This window comes from Panthera leo, chromosome C2 (genome assembly GCF_018350215.1).
Source record: "Panthera leo isolate Ple1 chromosome C2, P.leo_Ple1_pat1.1, whole genome shotgun sequence".
Classification (NCBI taxonomy): Eukaryota; Metazoa; Chordata; class Mammalia; order Carnivora; family Felidae; genus Panthera; species Panthera leo.
In genome coordinates this window covers 59525741-59543580 of record NC_056687.1, presented here as the reverse complement: position 1 = coordinate 59543580, position 17840 = coordinate 59525741, and the positions used below count along the sequence as shown (strand labels likewise).

Sequence of the window (17840 nt, the reverse complement as noted above, 5' to 3'; positions counted from 1 at the left end):
ACTCTGAGGTGTCCTTAGCCCTGAGGTCCACATCATCTGCAGAGTATGGAGAAACGGGGAACTATCACTTGTTTTTCTATCACTTTATGGCCAATAGTAGTTCTGAAGTTTCTATTTTGTTATACAATAAGTTGGCCTGAGGTCAGTAGTTAGAGGTGTATTGTGGTCAAGAATGTTAATCCTAATCCTCATCCCCGCCTGGTCTCTGGGCAGTTGTATGTCCACAGGGACTTTTCTCGGAGTGTGTTGAAGCCTGGATAGGGGTGGGGATTTTCCTCAACTGGCCTTGTCGGTTCATTCTTTCTGAAACAGTTATCTATTGTGGATGAGAAGCACTCTCGCAAGGCAATGGGAAATCTGTGAGAAATGTGTTCTGGGGGCATATCAACTGTCAGAAGATAGGGTGAATCTGTATGTTGAGTATAAAGTAAATGACTCATTAGTTCCTAATAATTAGTTCCTTATTAGTTCCCCACTAAAAATAAAACACCAAACTCAACCCCACAGAGCTTCCGATCTGAAAGTGCTGAAACTTTTTCACTTACTATAGGCAAGATGCAGAAGAGCAAAAGATTTGCCCGAATTCTCATTCAGATTTCTGTGACCACATATCCTATACAATATTCTCCCGTAAATAGGCATCTAGAAAAACATATACCTTAACACATTTCCCCCTAAGTTCTTGGTAGCTACTGTTTTTAATTTTTTTTTTTTAAAGATTTGTTTTTAAAAAGAGAGAGTGAGTGGGGCAGGGGCAGAAAGGAAGACAGAATCCCAAGCAGGCTCTGTGCTGTCAGTGCAGAGTCTGATGTAAGGCTTGAATTCACGAACTGTGAGATCATGACCTAAGCTGAAATCAAGAGTCAGCATTTTAACCACCTGAGCCACCCAAGTGCCCCAGTAGCCACTGTTTTTTTAGTTCCACTTTCCTTTTGGCTCCAACACCTGGCTTGAATCCTACCTCTCACATTTGCCAGCTGTATGACTTCAAGTTACTTAGCCTCTCTGTGCCTATTTCCCATTGGTAAGATGGGAATGATAATGGTATTTGAACTCACAAGGTTGACGTAAAATTTAAGGGGATTAATTAATATAAAACTTAAACAGTGTCTGGCATATAATAAGCACCCAATAAATGTTGGTTATTCTCTCACTGAGTGTCCATCCTATAAACCCAAGCCTTGTTTCAAGCTGAAGGGATGGATGGGTGTTTACTTGACTGGAAGAATAAAAGACCAGTTGTCAGTAAGAAGACAGCTTATATAGGTCTTTTGGCCCCATGTGTGGAGAGAAGAATGTTATCTTGGGTACCAGAATTTAGAGTGCAATCCTCTAAGGGAAGCTCCTGGCCCCTAGGTATAAAATCAGGAGTTGCAAAATGGTAAGTGAAAATAAGATTCTTTTAAAATCTATTTATTTGTTTGTCTATTTATTTCTTTTGAGAGAGACTACACAAGCAGGGGAGGGGCAGAGAGAGGGAGAGAGAGAGAGAGAGAGAATCCCAGACAGGCTCCTCACTGTCAGCACAGAGCCTGATGCAGGGCTCAGACTCACAAACCAAGAGATAATGACTTGAGCCTAAACCAAGAGTTGCATGCTTAATCGACTGAGCCACCTGGCACCCCTGAAAATAGAATTTTATAAAGCACAATATGTGTCTTAAATAGTTTGTTTTCAAAACAGCCTAGTTTTATTTTTAGGCTATCCATTTACTCTTCCTGCACATTGGCTTACCAATGAACAAAAATAACAAGAATAAACATACACTTCACAATTCATATGGCTGTCATTCGAAATGCTAAGCAAATAGTTTATCCACAAATATTTACTATTTTTTTCCTCTGCATCTGGCTTGGAAATATAGTATCTTTCTCACTTTTAGTAAGTTTATATCCATTTGTGGTAAATTTGTCCAAGGTGAAATTTTTTAAACTGAGATGGAACTTACTCTGGAAACATGAGTTTTTCTGTACAAAAATTTAGGTTGATTTATTTATGCAGGGTAAACAATTCATCTAACTTGGTTGTTCTCAAAGAGTGATTCCCAAGCCGGCAGCATCAGCATCACCTGGAACTTGTTAGAGACGTAAATGCAAATTTTGGGGCCCCCTGGCCCTCAAGTACTGAGTCGGGAACTCCCGTGCTAGGGCTTACCCTCTGTGCCTTCGCGAGCCCTCCCTGTGGTTCCGACACGCTCTAATGATTGAGAACCACTGTTCTAGCTCTCCTGATGGCAGTTAAAATAATTGCAGATGTAGAGATGACTTTATTAACAAAAGCAAAACTTAAAATGAATATTCGTAAAGGCTTCAGTTTAAATCACATCTGTTACCAAGTATGTATCAGATGCCCATTTTTTTTTTTTTTTTTTTTAGTTTTCTGTTGGAGTGGATCCTAATAAATGATAAAATCACAGATACTGCATTAATAGGGTTATTTATAAGAAAATCTTCCTTTTATTATTTAAGTGAGATTTTACTTTTTATAGGTTCATCCTGATAAAACTTACTTCACTGTCGCTGAAAAAGGAGTTTTCCCAAAGATTATCATCTATGAATATCCTTCTTTGAGGCCCTACAGAATCCTTCAAGGTGAGCCCACTACAACTTTTGAAATATTCCATGTTCAAGGTTAATGATATTCAGGGTCTTCCAGAGAAACCGAACTAGGAGAAGACAGAAGAGAGATTTGTTCAAAGGACTTGCCTCGTGTACTTATGGGAGCTGGCAGGTCTGAAGTTTGTAGGGCAGGCTGGCAGGCTGGACGTTCTTGGGTAGGGGTTGATGCTACATGTTCAGGTAAAATTTCGTCTTCCTCAGGGAAACTTCAGTTTTGACTTTTAAGGACTTTCAACTGATTGAGGCCCACCTAGATTGAAATAACCTCACATAAAATTAATCACCACCATTTTCGTATAATTTTGTTTTCCATATAATTAATTTTAGTAGTTAGTTTTTTAAAAAGACTGCTTTTTGGAGCAGTTTCAGATTTACGGTAAAGTTAAGGGGAAGGTTCAGAGATTTCCCATATCCCTCCTCTCCCACACATGCATAGCTTTCCCCATTATCAACATCACTCACCAGGTACATTATTTACTGAAGATCAGCCTACATTAGCACATCATAATCACCCAAAGTCTATAGTGTCCCTTGGGGGTTACTCCTAGTGTTGTATTCTATGGGTTTAGATAAATGTATGCATCAGTATATCATACAGTGTATTTTCACTGTCCTAAAATTCCTCTGTGTCCTGCCTATTCATAACTGTCCCCACCTTGGCCACCACTGATCTTTTTATTGTCTCCCCAGTTTTGCCTTTTCCAGAATGTCGTAGAGTTGGAATCATACAGTACGTAGGCTTTGCAGATTGACTTCTTTCACTTAGTAATATGCATTTAAGATTCCTCCCTGGCTTTTCATGGCGCGGTAGCCCATTTCTTTTTGGTGCTGAAAAATATTCCATTGCCTGGATGTACCCCAGTGTACATTTGTGTATTGAGGGGCATCTTAGTTGTTTCCAAATTTTGGCAGGTTGTAAACAAAGCTGCAATAAACATCTGAGTGTAGGTTGCTGCTGTGTGAACATAAATTTTCAACTACTTTGGGTAAATACCAAGAGCATAATTACTAGATCCTATGGTAAGAGTACGTTTAGTCTTGTAAGAAACTGCCAAGCTGTCTTCCAGAGTGGCTGTACCATTTTGCTTTCCCACCAGCAACGTATGAGAGTTCCAGTTGCCCCACATCCTCATCAGCATTTGGTGTCCTCAGCGATTTGGATGTTGGCCATTCTAAATAGGTGTGTAGTGGTACCTCCTTTTTTAAGTTTGTGTTTCCCCGATGATGTAGAATGTGGAGCATCTTTTCATATGTTTCTGTGTTATCTGCATATTTTTGGTGAGGCTACATGTTAAGGCCTTTGGCCCCTTCTGTAATTGAGTTGTTCATGTCTTATTGTTGAGTTTTAAGAGTTCTTTGCATATTTTGGATATGCATACTTTGCATAACAGTCCTTTATCACATATGCTTTTGCAAATTTTTCTCCCAGTCTGTGACTTGTATCATTTTCTTGACATTGCCCTTCTCAGAGCAGGTTTTCATTTTAGTGAAGTTTAGTTATTAGTGATTTCTTTTATGGATCATGTCTTTCGTGTGGAATCTAAAATGGCATCATGATACCCAAGGTCACCTAGGTTGTCTCTTACATTAACTTCTAGGAATTTTACATTTTTTGCATTTTATATTTAGGTCTGTGATCCATTTTGAGTTAATTTTTGTGAAAGATGTAAGGCCTATGTTTTCATTAATTTATTTGTTTGCTTGTTTATTTTTTGCCTATGGATGTCCAGGTGGCCCAGCACATTTGTTGAAGAGACTGTCTTTGCTCTGCTATATTGTCTTCAGGCCTTTGTCAAAGATCAGTTGTCTGTATTTCTCTGGGTCTATTTTTGGGCTTTCTATTCTGTTCCATTTGTCTATTTAGTCTTTCCCCAATGTCATACTATCTTGATTACTGTAGTTGTATGGTATATTTTGAAGTCAGGTAGTATCAGTTCAACTTTGCCCCTTTCACTCAGTATTATGTTGACTAGTCTGGGTCTTTTGCCTGTCTGTATGAACTTTAAAATCAGTTTGTTGATATCCCCAAACTAATAATACAGTTGTTTCTGCACATTATTAGATTCGATTTGCTAATATTTTGTTGAGGTATTTCACATCTATGTTCATGAAAGATACTGTTCTATTGTTTTCTTTTCTTAAACAAACTGTTATTTGTTACATCAATTAAGAATAGTAAAAATAAAAGTTTTTTATTTTACATTCACTTACTCCTTCTTCAGTGCTCTTCATCTCTTTATGTAGATGTGTGTTTCTGACCTATATTATTTTCCTTCTGTGCAGAGAACTTCTTTTAACTTTTCCTGCAAAGCAGGTCTCCTGGCAACAAATTCCCTCAGTGTGTGTCAGAGAAAATCTTTGTCACTTTTGAAGGATAATTTCATGGGGTACAGAAGTCCAGGTTGGTGGGTTTTTTCCCTTCAACACTTTAAATATCTCAGTCCATTCTTCTTGCTTGTGTGGTTTCTGAGGAGAAGTTGGATATAGTTTTTCATTCTTCTCTAGGTAAGGTGTTTTTCCCCTCTTGCTTTTTTCAGGAGTTCTTCCTTTATCTTCATTTTCTGTAGTTTTCTGGGCATTTATTCCAGTTAGTATTCTCTGAGCTTCTTGGATCTGTGGTTTGGTGTCTGATAGTAATTTGGGGGAAATTCTCAGTCGTTATTGTTTCACATACTTCTTCTCTTCCTTTCTCTTTTCTTCTCCTTTTGGTATTCCCGTTACACATACATTGTATCTTTTGTAGTTGTTCCATAGTTCTTAGATATCGCTTCTGTTTTGCTCTTCAGTTTTAAAGATTCTATTGATATATTCTGTAGCTCAGAGATTTCCTCAGCTGTGTCCAATTTACTAATGAGCCCATCAAAGACATTTTTCATTTCTGTTACAATGTTTTATGTCTCTAGCCTTTCCTTGTTGTTCTTTCTTAGGATTTCCATTTTTCTGCTTACATTGTCCATTTGTTCCTGGATATTGTCTGCTTTATTCCCTTAGCATATTAATCATAGTTGTTTTATTTATTTATTTAATATGTATTTATTTTTGAGAGAGAGATAGAGAGAAAAAGCGAGAAGCAGAGAGGGAGACAGAGGATCCAAAACAGTTTCTGTGCTGACAGTACAGAACCTGATGTGGGGCTAAAACTCACGAACCATGAGATCATAACCTTAGGTAAAATTGGATGCAACTGACTGAGCCACCCAGACACCCTAATCATAGTTGTTTTAAATTCCCAATCTGATATTTCCATATCTGTGCCATGTCTCGTTCTAATGCTTGCTCTGTCTCTTCAAACTTTTTTTTGCCTTTTTGTATGCTTTGTAGATTTTTCTTGGTAGCCAGACATGGTGTAGTGGATAAAAATAATTGCTGTAAATAGGCTTCTTATAACATGGTGGTAAGGTGTGGAGGGAGGGGAAGTGTTCTATGGTTCTGTGATTAGGTCTCAAATTTTTAGGGAGCCTCTCTTGACCGAACTTCATAAATGTTTCTTAGCAGTTTTCCCCCCTCAGGTGGGATGGGATGGCTAGAGTTGAGTATTTCCTTCCCCAGGTTATTTAGGTTGGTTAGGCTTTTGTTAATTAGTTTCTCCTGAGGACAGGCCTCATTAAGAGGAGCAGAGTGTTCTGGTGTATTTCAATTTTTTTAAAATGTTTATGTATTTGAGAGAGAGGGAGGGAGGGGGGAGGAGCCATGAGAGAGGAAGACACAGAATCCAAAGCAGGGTCCAGGCTCTGAGCTGTCAGCACAGAGTTCGACACGGAGTTCCAACTCATAAACTGTGAGATCATGATCTGAGTCAAAGTCAGATGCTTAACTGACTGAGCCGCCCAGGTGCACCTGTTCTGGTGTATTTAAAAATGGTTCCTATTCCCCTCTCCCTGCTGAAAGCCTGAGGGTTTTTTCTAGGTGTTTACTGTGGGGACCTTGTCAAGCTCCTGGAGATAAAGCTCACAATATTTTGAGGGCCATCTTGTGACTAGGCCTTCCTGGAGTTTTTAACTCTCGGATTTGTCCATGCTGAGCCTCCAGCAATTCATCAGTGGTAGTTCAGGTTTTACTACCTGGCTCGGATATTTTGGCTATTTCTGCTGTGAGTCCCTGCTATAGTAAGTTGCAAATGCTCGTGTTCCCCTGTTGTATCTCTCCAGTCTCAGGAGCAGCCGTTTGCCCTGTGTCCTTCCCTCACTTATGAATCCAAGAAAAGTTGTTGATTTTTTAGTGTGTTCAGCTTTTTATTTGTTGTTAGGATGGAATGGTGACTTCCAAGCTCCTTACATGCATAACCAGAAACCTGAAGTCCTTAATTTTTATTTGGTGAATTTTCCAGTGGCAAGTTTCTAATTATAGATTGATTTCTTTCTGCTATCTCACATGATTTTGGGTCCCCCTGCCCCCATTTCATAAACTGGAATGTGTTCTCAAAAACAATCAAAAGTGTTTTTCTCTTGCAAAATGTGATTAAGATTTCTTCACTCTCCCCACTCACTTAATATAATTCATTCTAAAGCCAAGGGTGATGAATGATTTTGGATTGTTTCTTTGGGGATTCTTGGCATTCTTTCGTCAATGCTTATCACCAAGGATGCTTGCTTGCTCTCTCTTTCTCTCCTTTTCCTTTTCTAAAGAATACACTTTAGAAAATGAGATAAGTGTTGCCTCTGTTCATTGGCCTCCCATTCACCCTTTCAGATGGGACTGAGCTGGCTTATGCTTACGTGGATTTTAACTACGATGGTACCTTGCTAGCCTCTGTTGGCAGCAGCCCTGATCACACGCTGACCATCTGGAACTGGAAAGAAGAACAGCCCATACTGAGGACAAAAGCTTTTTCCCAGGAAGTTTTTAAGGTTACTTTCAATCCTGAAGATGATGAGCAGCTGACTACATCGGGATCAGGCCACATCAAGTAGGTTGTGTGACTGATACAGGTGCTGGTAGATTATCATTAATGATATTTTCTAAGAGGTGACCAGCTGGAGACATCTTTGCTGATGTTAACATTAGGATAATTTTTAAATGTGTTACCTTTAACTGTAGTGCTGCTTTTCTAATTGGATATGGGGATTTTCTTACCAGAGGGGCACCTGGATGGTTCAGTTGGTTAAGCGGCCAACTCTTGGTTTCGGCTCAGGTCATGATCTCACCACTTCGTGGGTTTGAGCTCTGCATCAGACTCTGGGCTAACAGTGTGGAGGCTGCTTGGGATTCTCCCTCTCTCCCTCCCTCTCTGCCCACCCCCCACTTATGCTGTCTCTGTCTCTCTCAACATAAATAAATAAACTTAAAAAAAAAGACACTATAGATAGAAAGAAGGGCTATTTTATTTTATTTTATTTTATTTTAAAGAAGGGCTTTTAAATGTAGCCTACTGCCTTATAGGCTTTACCACCTCAAAGGGTTTGTATAATGTCTTACTAACATGGCATGTTGACTTTTCAGACCCACCATTAAACTTGTAGAAATACTGTATGATGGATAAGTCATTTTGACTCTGAACTCAGTCTTCATCTGTAAAATAAGAATTATAACAGAATCATTCCTAACCCAGGGCCCTCAATACTAAATTGCAACAGAGTCTACTGTTGATCTCAGTCTCTGGGTCTAAATTTCATGTCGTTTTCACTTTATCATACTCCGCTCTATTTTCTAGGATGGAATGGTTTTGTCCTGTTCTGTCTTCATTCTACCTTGTCTTAAGCATTTATCTAACAATCTTCTACCACCACCCTTGGACTGCTCATAACTAGATTTCCAGCGTCCTTTTTGAGAAAGACATTTTTACCTAAGTTTCTCTTAATTCAATTTAAACCTGGCCCTATTCTTATTCATTCATTAGAAATATAGAATAATTGAACAGATTTTATTTAAAAAAAAATTTTTTTTAACGTTTATTTATTTTTGAGACAGAGAGAGACAGAGCATGAACGGGGGAGGGTCAGAGAGAGGGAGACACAGAATCTGAAACAGGCTCCAGGCTCTGAGCTGTCAGCACAGAGCCCGACGCGGGGCTTGAGCTCACAGACCGCGAGATCATGACCTGAGCCGAAGTTGGCCACTTAACCGACTGAGCCACCCAGGCGCCCCTAGAAACTTGGGGGAATTCTCAAGTAATCTTCTGCTAGCTATAGGCTAAAAATGTCCAATTCTTTTACATTTGCCCATCATTTAGTAAGGTGCATATTTTCTATGTACTGTGTCTTTGTAGAGAGATGGAAATGGAATAATTTCATGTGTGAAGTGCTATGAAAGAAACAAAGCATATGGAAATGTGTGAACAGAGGACCTACCATAGCCTTGGAGAAGGATGTTTGTTATTTAAGCTTTTGGCTTCATATTGGCTTGTTGATATCATCCATTATCTATTTTATATCTAGTTGGTAGACCAGATTCTTTTTCCTACATGGTTTTCATCATCTGACAGTTCATTGCTTAGACTATTAATAAGAAATATTAATGAATAAATGTTGATTATTACTGCTTTTATGTGCTAGGCACTGTTCTAAGCATTTCTCAATAATTTTATGAGGTTGGTACTAATATGGTCACTGTATACATGAAGGAATGAGGGCACAGTGTTATTTAGAAACTCACTCTTAAGTTACACAGCAAGAAATTAGAATTTTTTGGAAAACTTTTACATGTTATAAAATGGTAGTATCCAATAGAACTTTCTGCCAGGATGGAATGTTCTGTGCTATCCAACCTAGTAGACACTAGCTACATGTAGCTATTGAATACTTGAAATTGGCTGGTCTGACAGAAACACTGAGCTTTAAATTTTATTTAGTGTTAATTTATTAAGTCTAAGTTAAAATAGTCAAACTTGGCTACAGTTGACTGCATAGGACAGCATGAGTCTCAGATATAATATCCACAAAGGCAGGGAGTTTATTTTGTCTGTTTTGCTCAATGCTGAATTCATATTGCCTAGAGCTTTCCTGACAGGTAGTTGATACTTAATACATATTAGATGAATGAATAAATGAGATAATATGTGACGATGAAACATGTAAATGCTTGGGTGATAATAAAAATAAATAAAGCCTCTTTGAGGTACATTCAGTCACCTTCTGGTTTGTTTACAGGTTCTGGGAAATGGCTCTAACATTCACTGGTCTCAAACTTCAGGGTTCATTGGGTCGATTTGGCAAAACAGCCACTACTGATATAGAAGGTTACATGGAGCTCCCAGATGGGAAGGTGAGTGTAGCCACTATTCTACAATAATAAGATTATGTTTCCAAGTGATGAAAATAGATGAAAGCACATTATACATTGTGAAAAGCACTGCCAATGTTAGTACTAATGAATACTATAATTGTGAATATAATGAACATTTCATTTTGCTTCTTCAGATTATCAATTTTAATTAATATACTTCCACAGAATTGTTCTAATCCACATATAAATATTATTTTTGTTTTGTGTCTACTAAATATTATACAAACGCATAACATATTTAACATATTAACATAGTGACATATTGTCACTTTTTATTACGTCATGGAGTTGCAGTGTTTATAATGTTTATCTTTCCCTCCTCTTTTGTCATGATGGTCCAAGAGGACTTCCTGGCTCAAAGTTGTATATAGTCTTGCAGCTTTTGTTTTTATTGTCAGATTATTATTTAGGAAGATTGAACCACCCTATAGTGGCTCCTACAGACCCACTGTGCCTGTTTATTCTGTAACATTGTTAGTTTATCTTCTCTCTTCCTCTTACAAAATTTATGAGCATCTTGCCTGTAGGGTCAGTTCTGCATTAATGATGCATTTGGCTTCCTATTAGGATGAGTTATATAGTATTATTTGTGAATGTCTCCGTTATAAGTAAATGCCAACATACAAATATAATTTTGAGGAACAAAATGGGATACCTAGTAGATATTCTCTACCTAGTATCTACCTAGTAGATATTCTCAATCTGAAATCATGTTGTGTGGGAGGAAATAACAATTCTTGGATGCTGGTTAAATACATATCCAAACCTATAAAATGATCATAAGTCATTTTAGCTTCAAATTCTGAATCCTACAAGAATTAAGCTAGGATAAAGATGGTTAAAACATGCCACAAGATAGATCTTTAGAAGGTTCCGTAGGATTCATGTGTATGTAGGGAGAAAAGAAGCCATTTTATTTATTTTTAACTTGTTTTATTTTTTATTTTTTTAAATTTATATCCAAATCAGTTAGCATATAGTGCAACAATGATTTCAGGAGTAGATTCCTTAGTGCCCCTTACCCATTTAGCCCATCCCCCCTCCCACAACCCCTCCAATAACCCTCAGTTTATTCTCCATATTTATGAGTCTCTTCTGTTTTGTTCTCCTCCTCCCTGTTTTTATATTATTTTTGTTTCCCTTCCCTTATTGTTCATCTGTTTTGTTCTTAAAGTCCTCATATGAGTGAAGTCATGATTTTTGTCTTTCTCTGACTAATTTCACTTAGCATAATACCTTCCAGTTCCATCCACATCATTGCAAGTGGCAAGATTTCATTCTTTTTGATTGCCGAGTAATACTCCAGTGTGTGTGTGTGTGTGTGTGTGTGTGTGTGTGTGTGTGTGTATCACATCTGCTTTATCCATTCATCCATCGATGGACATTTGGACTCTTTCCATACTTTGGCTATTGTTGATAGTGCTGCTATAAACATGGGGGTGCATGTGTCCCTTCGAAACAGCACAACTGTACCCTGTGGATAAATGCCTAATAGTGCAATTGCTGGGTCATAGGGTTGTTCGATTTTTAGTTTTTTTGAGGCACCTCCATACTGTCTTCCAGAGTGGCTGCACCAGCTTGCATTGCCACCAACAATGCTAAAGAGGTCCTCTTTCTCCGCATCCTGGCCAACATCTGTTGTTGCCAGAGTTGTTAATGTTAGCCATTCTGACAGGTGTGAGGTGGTATCTCATTGTGGTTTTTGATTTGTATTTCCCTGATGATGAGTAATGTTGAGCATTTTTTCATGTGTCGGTTGGCTCTCTGGATGTCTTCTTTGGAGAAGTGTCTATTCATGTCTTTTGCCCATTTCTTCACTGGATTCTTTGTTTTTTGGGTGTTGGGTGTTTTGGGTATTTTGTTTGTTGGGTTTGGGTGTTGGGTGTTTTGGGTGTTTTTTGGGTGTTGTTTTTGGGTGTTGAGTTTGATAAGTTCTTTATAGATTTTGGATACTAACCCGTTATCTGATATGTCATTTGCAAATATCTTCTCCCATTCTGTCAGTTGCCTTTTAGTTTTGCTGATGGTTTCCTTCACTGTGCAGAAAAAAGAAGCCATTTTAAATGAGAGACACACAAAAGGAAATGTTTAGAGTTAGGAATAAATAGCTAATATTCGGAATTCTACTTAGGAGGGAGCATTTATGTTGGGAAAGAGTGGGAAACTAGGTTGAGAAGTATGGTTGGGTCCTAGTTAGTGTATGAGGAGATTAACAGCCAGCCAGAACTACTATACATTGGAAGAGTAGAGTTGAAAATGAAGTTATGTATTAATCTGGCCACAAAATGCCAAATGAGTTGGAGGAAGGAAAATCTGGAGTCAAGGAGATGACCTAAGAAGGAAGATATTACTTTCATTTCATTTTTCAGGACAAATGGAAAAAGAAAGCTAGACGTGAGTGACATTTCAGAAGGGAAAGTCTTCCAGGTATCAGTGGCTTTGGGTGGTTTTGTCACTGGACAGAAGAAAGCAAGTCGAGATAAAGATTATCCAAAGTTAGCTGAGGTTTAATAATAGGTAAACCAGGTAGAATGGATAAGATTAGTAGACTGGGGATGTAGAAAAGATGGAGTAAATTACTTGGCATGAAGGAAATGGGGTGCAGAACGCTGGAGCAGGCAGGCAAGAATTAGATCCGAGTTTCCCCAAAGGTGTTTCATGGAATATTAGCCTGCACAGAATCTCTGTAAAAATAAGACTTTCCTGGTCAAATTCCTTTGTATCTAGAAATTTCTTTCAGTGACCTATATTAAAGTTTCCAGGGGATCCTAAAGAAAAGAAAGTTGTCTGATTTTGTTTATCCAAGCATATGTCTTCTGAGTTAATGTTAGTCAGAAGAGGAGCTTTTGAGCCAAGGTTCCTGGGTGAAAATCCTGATTCCTATTGGTATTTTGTGCAAGCCACTTAACTGTTCTGTTCAGTTTTTTTCTTTGTAAAATGGGAATAATAATAGTTAGGACTCCTATTGATCCATATGATTCCCTTGTGTGAATGAGGAAAACTATGTTTTCTGGGAAAATAAAGTGGCCAACCTGCATAACTGTACATGGTACCCTCAATAAATATACCTAGTTCATATGAGGTTTTAAGATTAATGTATGTAAAGTGCTCAAGTATCACTTGGCACAGAATCGATACTTAATTAGTATGTCTTATTATGTAATACCAGTTAAAATTCCTAAGAACTAGTGTTTGGCGGTACATACTTGGATGTGCTGGATTAAGTGGATTAATAGGAACTGGTTCCAGATGATTGTTCTTGTTTGAAATTGGATATTATTATGCTATAATCTTCTGAGTTCAGTAATTTTTCTGAGTTCACAGTTTAAAAAACTTGTAACATTTGATATTATCACTCTTAAAAAGTAGAATCTCATCTATCGAGAGGTTAAAAATGTCTCTAATTTTTGACTCCGTAATTCCACTCCTGGATTAGGCCCTTAAGAGCTAGGCAAAGAAGGCTATTTCAGATATATTTGAAAAATTACCAGCAACTTAGAGCGTAATCACGGTGATGTAACACTGTGCATAATGCTAGGAGGAAACCCATCGCAATGTGATTAGTGCTTGTTTTTGAAGTAGTGAATTTTCATTTCTACATTTTCTTATTTTTCTATACTTACTTTGCTTCTCTTGATTATGTAAGTACAAAATCTTTGAAAATAAATTTCACCTGAATGTGAGGCATAAATATCCATGTTTGTCTGTTTTAATGCACATTCCTCCCTTTCTGCATCCCTGCCAGGTGCTCTCAGGGTCAGAGTGGGGCAACATGCTGGTGTGGGAAGGCGGCCTCATCAAAGTTGAGCTCTGTCGAGCTGCAAGGAAGTCTTGTCATCAGGGTCCCATTAACCAGATAGTGCTGGATGAGGGTGAAGTCATCACTATTGGGGCAGATGGATGTATTAGGGTAAGTTTTCTTGACGCTTGGTCAGGAGCGCCCACATCAAAGACTTACAGATCGCCCTACTGGTGTTATCAGATTTTTACTTCTCACAAAGGTCACTTTATAAAGGACATCTGTGGCCATTTACTCCTACGGCCAGTGCATTTAAAATCATACTTTCCTTGTGGTAAATATTTAAATTCTAGTCAAAATTAATTTATAGCATCTTAGCAGTGAAATTTTCTGAGGGGACCTTTTGTTATTTTGATTCTCTGGTTGAAATAGTAGTTTGGGAAAATGAAAACCTATTTTAGCAGACTATAAACAGTGGACACAGGTGTCCTTTCAAAACACACAGTGTGAATGGGTCATGTTTTAGGGATGAAAGTACCAAACATTCTTATTTTTTACTGAGGTTACTAACTAGAAATACACTCAAAAGTGAGCTGATAGGGTTTGCCTGTGGATACTCCCCTCTCTTTTCTCTTTACACTGGTGAACTCACTTGTCCTCCCCTGTGGACACTATCTTGCCCATGGTGTGGGCTAAGCTGGAACATTGCTCTAGCATCTAAGTCCCCCTAGTAGTTATCAGACCACTTCTCCCACCCACCCATGTATATGGACCTTGCTGCTGCTGGCAAACCTGGAGGCTTATGATTTGCCCTGTGGTCCTTTTGGCACATATTCCTAATGGTGCCTTTCCAAGAAAGTGGTAGTATTCTCTGGACTTTCCTTAGGAAGTATTATTTTCAGAAGTAAGACTGTATTTTAGAAAATAATCTCATCACCCTGTTGACATATATTGAGATTACAACGTCTAGCTATATCTCTCCCAGTCTGTCTTCTTACCATTGGCTTTTTGAACCCAAGTATAAATTTTTGCGTTTACCATATTAAATTTAATTTTGTTAGATTTTACTAATTGCTCTGGAAATTTTTATGTCCTTTCTTTTGTCATATAGCATATTTACTGTCCATCTAAGATATAGGTCACCCCAAAATGTCAAAATACCAACTGAAGGGAAATCTCAAGATTAAAGAAATTAAATACTTCACAGATGGTCCTTTAATGAACACCACTAATTTCTAAACTGGCTTCCTTTTTAAATGTCACCCTAGTCTCGTTAGTCTTTTATAGTAAATCTCTACCTCTAACCCTTTGGGAAAAACCTAGCCCAACTCCCAGGAGTCCATCTGACCTGTGGATCTGGGTCTCTCCCCTGTGGGGCTAGTCTATGGGACAGCACCAGTCCTCCCTGAAGTTACTTTCCCTAAGGGTGAGTTATTGAGTATGGGTTAACGGGGTGGGGTATGTCAACAGATCCATCCAGGGTGGGCTCTGGCACTTTGTGCAGGAAGTCCTTCTCAATCTCTCTGCTGTGTGAGGTGAAACTGCTCCCTCATGCTTTCCATAGTGTTCTGTTGTCTGTCCCAGAACAGCAATCCTTACCTGAATAGTACAGTCTAAATCAATGATTAAAAACACTTTCTCATGACAACCTCATCTACACACCTTTTCTCTGCTTGTAATGAGGATTGAGTATGGATCATGAAGTCTATTTCCCCTTTCCAGAGGCCCAGTGGTAAAATCAAAACAGGGCTCATTATAGTGTCTTGCCAAATAACCAAACCATTTACTCCAAATGGCCACTTTACATGCAGAAAGACCTGATAGACCCCTTGACATCAAGTTTACTCTGGGCTAATTAGAATTTTTATTCAGGCTGAGTTTTCTCACTAAGCTCCATCCATACAAAGGAAACAATCATAATTTATTATCCTCCAGTTGGAACCAATATCCCAGGGGTTGAGTTTTGGCTGGTGTTGTCATTACCCCTACTCACTAATTTGCATGCAACAAGAAGAAATGACTTTTGAAAAAAAAAGTCAGAGCCTTTTCTTACAGAAAATGTAAATTCAGAAACTGCTGATTGATTGAAATATTTTCTTATTTTATAAGATCTGGGATTTTGAGACCATAGATACTGCTGACACTATAGACGAGACTGGATTGTTAGAGATCGAGCCCATTAATGAGCTTCAAGTAGACAAGAATGTCAAACTCTTCTCTATGATAAAGATGAGCGACATGGGAAATAACATTTGGTTGGCTCAAGTAAGTTGCATTCTTCCCTCTTGGCTCTTTAAAGTTACCTGCACGTAAAATTAAAGTAGTAACAATTTATTGCCACTGTGTTACTAAGTCCATTTTACTATTAAAACTACTATTGATATATCCTTAATTTTGGGATTTGCTGCCCTACAAGCAATTCTCTACAACCGCATTGGAGATGTAGGATTCATTATAGCCACTGGTAAATCTGCCCAGTTTGGCCTGCACCCATGACTTCCATCTGCTATAGAGAAACCTACACCCATCTCCGCCCTATTCTACTCAAGCACCACAGTAGTAGCTAGGGTCTTTCAATTAATTCACTTCCATCCACTCCTGGAGCACAACAAAACCATTCAAACACTCACACTATACCTAGGAGCTATCACAACCCTATTTACAGCAAACTGTGCTTTAACACAAAATGATATTAAAGAAATCGTTGCCTTTTCTATCTCAAGTCAATTGGGACTTCTACACAGAAAACCACTTAGCATTCTTATTATATTAAACTATTTGTAATACGAAAATGCTTCATTTATTTTGTGTTCTAAGATATATAGAAGTTGCTTTTGTTAAATTTCAATCACACTTTATTTTTTATAAATGTTTATTTTTGAGAGATAGAGAGTGGGGAGGGGCAGAGAGAGAGGGGGACAGAGGATCAAAAGCACTCACAGCAGCAAGCCCAATGTGAGGCCTGAACTCCCCAACCTTGAGACTATGACCTGAGGTGAAGTCGGATGCTCAGCTGCCTGAGTCACCCAGGTGCCCTCAATCACACTTTAAAATATATGTAAACTTTTGGTATTACTGTTTGTCCTTTATTTTAACTAGATCACAGGAAGAAAATTTCTTTTTATTTGATAAAAGTTCAAAATGATAAAACAAACTATTGTTATGTATTTAATTTTTTAGGATGCCAATGGAGCCATATGGAAGCTTGACCTTAGTTTTTCAAATATTGTAAGTTGCCTATTTTTCTTTTTTCCTAATTCTTATAATAACAATCTGTTATTCTTCTTTAAAAGATACTTTATCTTTCTCCATATTTGATCATTGTTCCCATCAAAAACTTGTCCAACATGTCCTGGTCCTGAGAATTTATTATCTCTCTCTCTGATTTTATAAAAAAGAAAAGGAGGTATCTCCTAGCAAAATCCACTAGAAAAGTGGCAATTGACAATGCCTAACGTTATCAAGTGCTTTACAGTTGTCATAAACTTATGGCATTTTCATTTATATGATCTTCTGTAACCCTCACAGTTACCCTGATGAGCAGGTAGGCTTTTGCTATTACCTCATTTTACTGGTGAAGAAATGGAAAGCCTGCAAGTACAATTCCAATACTTGCTTTTCCTAATTCCAAGAGTCCAGGACTCTATCTAACTTATGCTTTTAAAAATTTCTATTCAGATAAAATCACACATGTGTTATAGGGTTATATATATAAATCTATTATTTTTTTAATGTTTATTTTAGAGAGAGACAGAGTGTGAGTAGGGGAGGGGTAGAGAGAAAGGGAGACACAGAATCTGAAGCAGGTTCCAGGCTCCGAGCTGTCAGCACAGTGATGGACACAGGGCTCGGACCCACGAACCATGAGATCATGACCTGAGCCGAAGTTGGACGCTTAACCGACTGAACTACCCAGACACCCACCTATGTACATATTTTTTAAACTTGACCTTAATTTGATGTTAACTTACCTTTGAGATCTGATAGGGTCTCTTTTATTATCAGACCCAAGATCCAGACTGCCTCTTCTCCTTCCATTCTGGAGCTATCGAAGCCTTGGCAGTCTCTCCTCTCACTTATCTCATGGCCACTACTGCCTTGGACTGTAAGTAGAACTCTAAATGAAAATATAGCTGGCCTCTTTTGTTTTGTTGTCCACATAAAATTTTCTATGTGTTTGATGAAAAGCACTTGACAGTTTTTCCAAAAGGAAGCCTCTTGCTGCAAGAGAGGTGAGTTTTTACATAGGGGAGAGAAACTGA

The 17840-nt window shown here is 38.2% G+C and overlaps 1 protein-coding gene across 4 annotated transcripts in view; it reads left to right on the top strand.

Annotated features, from left to right (window-relative positions):
- Positions 1–17840, top strand: part of CFAP44 (cilia and flagella associated protein 44) — a 151116-nt gene that overhangs the window by 18391 nt on the left and 114885 nt on the right. For all 4 annotated transcript variants that reach the window (XR_006207062.1, XM_042954859.1, XM_042954860.1 and 1 more), the window contains exons 6-12: positions 2489–2591; positions 7308–7524; positions 9704–9818; positions 13585–13749; positions 15688–15843; positions 16759–16806; positions 17584–17683. Coding sequence is in view for 3 of the 4 variants with exons in the window: in XM_042954859.1 (XP_042810793.1) it covers positions 2489–2591; positions 7308–7524; positions 9704–9818; positions 13585–13749; positions 15688–15843; positions 16759–16806; positions 17584–17683 (904 nt within the window). In the remaining variant the exon portion in view is untranslated. The remainder of the gene's footprint in view (positions 1–2488; positions 2592–7307; positions 7525–9703; positions 9819–13584; positions 13750–15687; positions 15844–16758; positions 16807–17583; positions 17684–17840) is intronic.